Source organism: Eubalaena glacialis, chromosome 17 (assembly GCF_028564815.1).
Source record: "Eubalaena glacialis isolate mEubGla1 chromosome 17, mEubGla1.1.hap2.+ XY, whole genome shotgun sequence".
Classification (NCBI taxonomy): Eukaryota; Metazoa; Chordata; class Mammalia; order Artiodactyla; family Balaenidae; genus Eubalaena; species Eubalaena glacialis.
The window spans coordinates 6,703,005-6,711,537 of NC_083732.1; the positions used below are offsets into that span (position 1 = coordinate 6,703,005).

An 8,533-nucleotide genomic window follows, 5' to 3' on the forward strand; every position below is an offset into this window, starting at 1 on the left:
ACCACTTTGCTTACTCAGGCCTCCAGCTACAAAGCGAGGGGAGGGAGCTATAGATTAGATTACCTCAAAAGTCCTTTCTTAACCAATGGGTTTATAAATTAAATAAACCTGGGCTTAAAGAAATCAGCAGGAATTCCATTTCAGGCATCACAGCAGACTAGATGTCCAAAGAAACAATCTCGATACAGATCCTCTAAAACTGCTAGATAAATCGCTAAAAATTTCAAATGCTTGGCTGAGGTGATGGAAAAGTAAGGGAAAGTCTTAGAAGAGAGAAACAAAAGTCAGCAGGCACTGGAGCAGTCTTTTCCCAACTCTGAGTAACAGAGCCTGAATTCAGGAGGGGACAGTCATGGGGGGAGGGGGAGGGAGCAGAAAAAGCTAGGATCCCTAAAGTAACACCCTTTGAGGGTGGAAATAAAAAACCACCCACCCTACCTTCCCTAGAGGGATATGGTAGGACCTTGGCTCTGGGCTGGGGACAAAAGAAGTTTCCTTTAGCGTCTGAAACCACAAGCCTGCCTTGACACACATTTGGGGCTAGAATTCACACTACCTTTTTAGCCCAATAAAACTCAGAACAAACCACTGTGGTCTCTCCCCCAGCCCCAGGCAGATATACATGCAAACACTTTCTGGAAAAATACACTTTAAACCCAGATCTCCAAGAATTCCCGAAAATAACCCAAGGAACAAAAGGCCACAATCCAAAATAATAAATCAAGTGAGGAAGTAAGATTACTAAATGGAGGTCAGTACAAGTAGCAAACTACTCAATGAAACCTATAAAGGCTACAGATAATTATTTTCTGTATCTGATCATTACAAGGATAAGTTTAAAGGCAACTAGAAGAAAACAATTAGTAAACTGTAAGATGGATTTAAAAAAGCCACAATGCAGCACAGAAAAAATCAAGATAAGTATTAAACAGTCATTTTGAGATATTAAAAGAATGGGGAGAAGCAATATTCCAAGAGCTAAAGGCTTGGCTACAAATTTTCCAACACTATTCCAGCTTTAGGAACCCCATCCAGGAGAGATGAATAGAAGGAAATGTCTATGTAGACAAACAGCAAAACACTACAAAGAAGAGATCTTAAAAAGCAGCCAGAGAAAAGGCAGATTCCTTACAAATAGCAATGAGATGAATGACAGGGGTTTGTTGCAGGCTGGTCTCCCAGAACGGAAGGTGGCCGCCCACTAAGCTCCACAGAGACCTGCCCTGACCTGTGTTAAAGGCAACAGTCTGGGTCAACAAGATTGAACCCCTGGGACTTCCCTGGTGGCGCAGTGGATAAGACTCCGTGCTCCCAATGCAGGGGGCCCGGGTTCGATCCTTGGTCAGGGAACTAGATCCCGCATGCATGCCGCAACTAAGAGTTCACATGCCACAACTAAGGAGCCCACCTGCCGCAACTAAGGAGCCTGCCTGTTGCAGCTAAGACCCAGCACAACCAAATAAATAAATAAATACATAAATATTAAAAAACAAAACAAAAAAACAAGGTTGGACCCCAGTACCTTAATCATGCCAGAGGAAGTGTTGGCAGCTCGCTAACCATGAACACAGACACGTGAACCTACCCGGCCATATTATGCAGACTCAAGTGCAATGCTTAGACAGCCCCCAATCAAGCCAGGGAAGGGACCAGGTCAACCCACAGCCACAAATGTTGCACTGGGCCTGGCGAGCAAGGTTCCATCACAGCATAACTCCGCTGCGTCCCAGCCCTGGGTCACCCCATGGGGTCCAGGCTTCTCCTGGAGTCTGCAGCCTGACCCTGCCAGGGAGCTAAGAGCCACACCAGGAGGGCACAGCACATCTGTTACTGACCTCTCTCTCCTGTGTTGAGTCTCCCCCACCAATGTTGCTCCAGCAAAAGCCTGATGCATATTCCTGGCCATTTGCCTTCGTTTGCAGAATCTTCAAAAGGCTGAGAGAAGTATACATCCAGCAAAACCGATTTTCAAAACAAGGGCAATACAGGGACATGTTCAGACAGACAAAAACAAACATAGTTTACTATTATCAGACCCTCATCAGGGGAACTTCTAAAGGACATTCTTCAGGAAACAGAAAATTCTGTAGGGAAGATATTATATGCAAGAAGGATTGCCAAGACAATGGTAAATATGCATGTAAACTATACAAGCATTAACTAAATAATTATAATGTCTAATTTGTAGGCTTAAAATATATTGAAAATACTAGACAATAACAGACTATAATTTAAGATGCGCCAACAGGAATTAAGTGTTCCAAGGTTCCAATATTGTTAGGAAGGAGGATAAGGAGAATGATTAGCCTCAGACCTTAAGTTAAATATAAATGTCAAAATTTCGAGGGTAAGCACTAGAAAAACAGAAACAATATATAACTTCCACACTCTTCAGGAAAAATGAAAGGGAACAAGGGGATCTTAGTTAATCCAAACAAAGGAAAAATAAGACAAAATTAAAGAACAAAATAAAAAAGTAAAAATGATTCCAAATAAATTGGTAATATTAACAAATGTAAATGGACTAATCTGTCAAGACAAGAAATATCAGAACAAATTAATAAAAAGTCCAACTACAAACTGTTTATAAGAAATAAGCCTAAAATCTAAGGACAAGAAAAGGTGGAAGTAAAAGAATGAAAAATTATATATAATGCAAATAACCAAAAGAAAACTAATATATTAATATCAGACAAAATGGAAAAAAAATCATTACTAGGAATAAGGAGGTCATTATCCATTGATGAAAGATTCAATCTGCTATGAAGACATCAATTCTAAGCTTAAATAGACTTAATAACATACCCTGAAAATAGTTATAGCAGAAATTGATAGAAATACAAGGTGAAGTTAGCATCATGAACCCTCTCTCAATCAGAAAAAATTCATTCAAGATCTAAACAACCAACAAGCTTATCATAATAGATATATATACAGAATCCTGTACCAATATTAATATACATCTATTTTCCACCTCACATCAAACATTTGTGAAGACTGACTACATACTAAGTCATAATACAAAATTTCAAAGTATTAGTGTTATACAGACCCCATTCACTGAACACGTTAAAAAATTTAAAAAAAACAAAAAGAAAATTTTCAAAATCTATGAGTTGGAAATGTTAAATATCTGATGAGTAAAAGATGAAATCACAGTGGCATTTAGGAAAAAACCAAGCGATGAATTCCTTAAATGCCCATTCCCATTTAATATCACATTTGAAAAACCATACAGCAAACACACTCAAAATCCATTTATGGGAGATTCCAGTGTCTTCTTAAATGGTAGCCATTTTGGAAGACGCTAATTTGAGACAGTAATAAGGGAATAAGGTGATAGGCTAGTAACGGATTTTGGGGAAAGCCAGTATAAATGCTAAGTCAATCAAAAAATTAGCAACATTTATGTCCACTTTCACTGTTTTTCTGTTATGTAAGAAAAATAACTATGATGTAAAGAAGTAGGATTTACGTCGATTTCTCTCAGCCCATCAGCAGTCCTGACTAACTGAGCGCTGATTCTGCAGTTTATCTCCATTTTCGACACCTGGCAAATCCCAGAGAGGTATTAAAGGAATAGGATGACCAGTCTTAAAAACGAAAGATTAAACCAGAGTCTAACAAATCACTTTGCCATCTCAGCAAGTATTTTCAGTATAACAAATACAGAATCAATTGACAAAATAAACCTATTAAGTAAAAGATATTTAATATCAGCCAAGAAATTTAATATCAGCATAAGCAAGAGAATTATCCACACATGGAATGTTTGAAGCAAAGTTGAAGTCTAAGGAATGCCTGTAAAACGATTAATGTAATATGTGAGCCCAATACAGAACTCATAATCATCATGTTTTATCCTGGAATGACAGCTTACAAGCCACAGCTAAGTAATTTGTTCTGTGACACTGTAGAGAGAAAACTGACTCTCTTCCAGTGGGGACATGCCTCAACTATCTCAATTTCTAGATCATCCAAAAAGAAAACAGCTGTGGTTCCACCACACCACTCCTAGATGTGAAGGTAAAAAATATACAATTAGCTTACTCCTAAATCTTGAAATAGAAATATCTTAAATAGCAGCTGTTTGTAGAATATCCTCATATGCTAGCCCACTGTACACATCTGCCATTCCCAACAATTCCAAGGGAAGCTATGTGAATTGTCTTTTTAGATTTTTTTGCATTTATCTTAACACCTGCAATGGACATTTTAGAACACGAGTAAGATCAATATGGTTCTTTCCATCTAAGTTTTAAGCAGGATAACAGTGTACTTAATCTAAATAGCCAAGTACCTCTTGTTTTCTAATACTGAAAACTACCCAAAGCATTTCTTTATAGCATCACCAATAAATGATACCACTGTATAGTTGTTTAAATCAGAAACCTGAGAGTAGGACTGCTATGTTTAGCAAGTAAAAACACAGGACACCTAGTTAAATTGGAATTTCAGATAAATTACAAACATTTTTTTAGTATAAGTATGTACCAAATATCACATGGGACATACTTATATAAAAGGTTACTCACTGTTCATCTGAAATTCAAGTTTAACTGGGCATCCTGTATTTTATCTGAGAACTCTAAGCTGGGATTCTTCCTCTATTACCTTCTACATGCAGCCCACTCCTCCAAGACCTATCAATGTTACTTCCTAAAAACACCTAAAATCCATCCACATGGGCTTCCCTGCTGGCGCAGTGGTTAAGAACCCGCCTGCCAATGCAGGGGGCACGGGTTCGAGCCCTGGTCCAGGAAGATCCCACATGCCGCGGAGCAACTAAGCCCATGCGCCACAATTACTGAGCCTGCGCTCTAGAGCCCGCAAGCCACAACTACTGAAGCCCGCGCGCCTAGAGCCCGTGCTCCGCAACAAGAGAAGCCACCGCAGTGAGAAGCCCGCGCACCACAACGAAGAGTAGCCCCCGCTCGCTGCAACTAGAGAAAGCCCGCGTGCAGCAAAGAAGACCCAACACAGCCAAAAATAAATAAACAAATAAAAATAAAAATAAAATCCATCCATTTTTCTCCATTTCTTCTGCCACCACCTTGGTCTAAGCCACCAATCTAAGAATCTCCCAACAGCCTCTCTGCTTCTACTTTTGTAGAAATATCACTTATTCTAAATATATCAGCATTTACTTCTCTTAGTATGAAGTTGGTGCTGACTTCAAGTTTCTCCTTTCTGGGTCATTATTGAGTAGCAGTAGAAATCTCAAATCTCTAAAGCAGCGTGACAGGGACCAATGAAACTGCAACTCCAAAGAGGTGAGGCTTTCATGGTGACCTCTGAAACAGTTCCAAGGAAAGTAACAGTTCTCTTGGGTATGCCGGAGTCAATGATCTCTGTCCATCATTTTGCTAAATGGTGTTTATTGCCACAAAGAGATAAGCTAGGGGAAAAAACCTGTGCAGCCACGATAAACTTGGGGCTCAATAAAGTTGGTTTAAAATACTCTTATCTTGGGACTTCCCTGGTGGTCCAGTGGTTAAGAGTCCGTCTTGCAATGCAGGGGACGCGGATTCGATCCCTGATCAGAGAACTATGATCCCACATGCTGCGGCGCTATTGAGCCCTTGCACCACAAGAGAGCCCATGCGCCTTAACTACAGAGCTCACGCGCTCCGGAGCCCACGCGCCACAACTAGAGAGAAGCCCGCGCGCTGCAACAAAGGGCCCACTGCATCGAAAGATCCCATGTGCTGCAACTAAGACCCAATGCAGCCAAAAAAAAAAAAAAAAACCAAATAAATATTAAAAAAATAAAATACTCTTGTCTTTCAGAAAGAATTCTAAGATTTAGAAAGAGACTGCTTGATTGTGAGACATATTCCTGTCATTTAAACTGCTATTCTAGGGACACCATCCTGGTTAGTGTACCCAACAACCCAAGGTTGCAAAGCCACGGGGCAGGGCATTAGAGAATTGGGGCAGTCAGGAAGTAGGATTCAAATAAAAATATGTGGCACTGGGCTTTCCTGGTGGCGCAGTGGTTGAGGGTCTGCCTGCCGGTGCAGGGGACACGGGTTCGAGCCCTGGTCTGGGAAGATCCCACGTGCCGCGGAGCGACTAGGCCCGTGAGCCACAATTGCTGAGCCTGCGCGTCTGGAGCCTGTGCTCCGCAACAAGAGAGGCCGCGATAGTGAGAGGCCCGCGCACCGCGATGAAGAGTGGTCCCCACTTGCCGGAACTAGAGAAAGCCCTCGCACAGAAACGAAGACCCAACACAGCCATAAATAAATAAATAAATAAATAAAATTAAAAAAAAAAAAAAAAAATATGTGGCACTGACTTTTTCAGATTACCGATGCTTAAGAACAGTTGCTGCCTCCTGACTGATGAACAATTATTTTGTTGTGAGAGCTACAGTCATCCCTGAGTGCTGCTAGCCTGTCACACTGCCCGATCAATGGATACCAACAAAGCAGCTTATACACAGAAATGCCAGTGCAGACTTTAAGATCTGTGTGACGCGGCAGAGCTGTACAAGCTAACACAAATTACTGTCGTAGAAATAACTGGCAGGTCTAAAGAAAGCAAGATTCCCTGTATATCAAAAAGCCATAGAATTGTTACAAATGACTCTTAGATCATAGAACATGATGGCAATTCAAGTGTTTCAAAGTTCTTACAATGTAAATTTGAACATTCATCTATTTAATACAGAACACCAAGTCTTAATGTTGTTGGTACTGAACAAAGAAACTATTCATGCTCTTTCCACATGAAACAAGCATTACAAATGAAGTCCCAACAGCCTCTTACAAGGGTGAGTTACTTTATTCAGGATCCAGTTATCATTACTCAATAAACAAGCCTGTCTGTGGATAAAGCCTAATCACGCTACCAAAATCGTTCTTAGAAGCCCTATCCAAGATACGTTTTTTTGGTATATCTTCTTCTCTACAGTGGAAAATGAAATTTCAGGCTATGGATATCCTGGCAGAGGCCAACATTAGAGATGAGAAAAAGGTATGAATGTTTGCACCGGGGTCCAGTCAATCCCCATACAAAGAAGTGTGGGCGCTGCAAGATCGCACAAGCCTTAAAGCCCTTGTATCTCATGTACAATCTGCTTCGTTGGTCCCCACTGATCACACAACATCAGGACGGGCTAGCAGCATTCCGAGGAACTGGCTCCCACATCCAAAATACTCTGTAAAATGACATTCCCAGCTCCTTTTGGCACCTGGGAGCACAGACCCAAGGACCAGCAAGCTGTTTCACTAGAAATGCACTGGACGTCTACTTAGAAGAAGCGAGCTTTCTCATACGGGACCCCCTTGGAGGCTGAGGATCAGAAACTCTTGAACCATAACTGCTTCGAGGCCATTGCAGCCTTTGCTCGTGGGACCCCAAATCCTCACCGGGATGCCGGTGATCATGACTGTCGTGCCTCAGCGCTCAGGAGTTCAGAGCCTTCACGTGCACTTACAACAAGGTCCACTGCTCGGCAGACAACGTCTGGCGGGTTGGAACTGGGCTTTTCTCAGTATCAGGCCTCCCTCAGAGGCTCTCTCCCAGCCCAGGAGGGCAGGGATCTGCCCAGGCATTTGCTTCAGGGCTGAAGTCGGCGGTAACAAGGCGCGGTGATGGGGGGCACCTACGTCTACCCCGCAGGCGGGGGGTCCCCGAGCCGCGCGGTGCCGCCCGAGAGTACAAGCCGGCCGCAGGGGGCCGAGCGCTGGGACCCGGCGCCGGGGGCCTGGGGGTGGGCGTCCGGGGTCCGCCAAGCCCACTTACACCCCACGCCCCCCCCCTCACCCGCGCGCGGCCCCTTCCGGGTGAGCCGCGCCGCGGCGGCGGGTCCCGCGTGGCCGGCCCGGCTCCGCCTGCGCTCGGCTCCGCCGCGGGGTGGGCCCCGGTCCGGCTCCCGCTCCTGCCCCCGCGGCCTCGGGCCCCCAGCGGGCCCGGCCTCTGCCCGCGGCTCGGCCCCTCCCCGGGGCCGGGCGCTCACCTCTCCTTGGAGTAGAGCTGCAGCTGCTGCTCGCGCGGCTTCCTCCGGATAAACGCCATGGACGGAGGGAGGGAGGGAGGGAGGGAGGGAGGGAGGGCGGCGCGGGCGGGCGGGGCGCGCGGCTCCGGCTCCGGCTCGGACTCCTCCGCCGCTCCGCGTGCCGCCGGCCGAGGAGGTCGGGGAGCCGCGGAGGCGGGCCCGGCAGCCGGCCTGCGAGGCCCGGCCGGGAGAGCGCGCCTGCGGCCTGGCGTCCCGAGCGGCGGCGCTGGCGGCCCGGAGCCCACGCTGCGCCCGGCGTCCGGCAGCGCTCACCGCCGCATCCTCTCGGCGTGGGGACTCAGGGCGCCGTGACTCAGGCCGGAGGAGGGGCGAGCAGTCACCCGAGGCGCCCCGAGCTCAGCCGCCGGGTGCGCGGGACCCAGAGGCCGGCCTAGGGTCTCTCCTTAGGCCCCAAACGTCCGCCGCTTCACCAGCCACTCCGCAGCTCCGTTTCGATACTTTACGCTTGAAGGCGGAAGCCGGCCCGTAATCTCTGCTAATTTGTTGGCCACAGGGGTTCCGAATAACATT

General features: G+C 45.5%; 1 protein-coding gene across 4 annotated transcripts in view; it reads right to left on the bottom strand.

Annotated features, from left to right (window-relative positions):
- Positions 1-8,131, bottom strand: part of NSMAF (neutral sphingomyelinase activation associated factor) — a 59,242-nt gene extending 51,111 nt beyond the window's left edge. For 3 of the 4 annotated variants that reach the window (XM_061172152.1, XM_061172151.1, XM_061172150.1), the window contains exon 1: positions 7,964-8,131. In XM_061172152.1, the coding sequence (XP_061028135.1) occupies positions 7,964-8,022 (59 nt within the window). In that variant the 5' untranslated portion in view covers positions 8,023-8,131. Of the gene's footprint in view, positions 1-1,835; positions 1,886-7,963 lie in introns of those variants that run through there. The other variant, XM_061172153.1, reaches the window with a different exon arrangement.
- Positions 8,132-8,533: the final 402 nt, after the last annotated feature.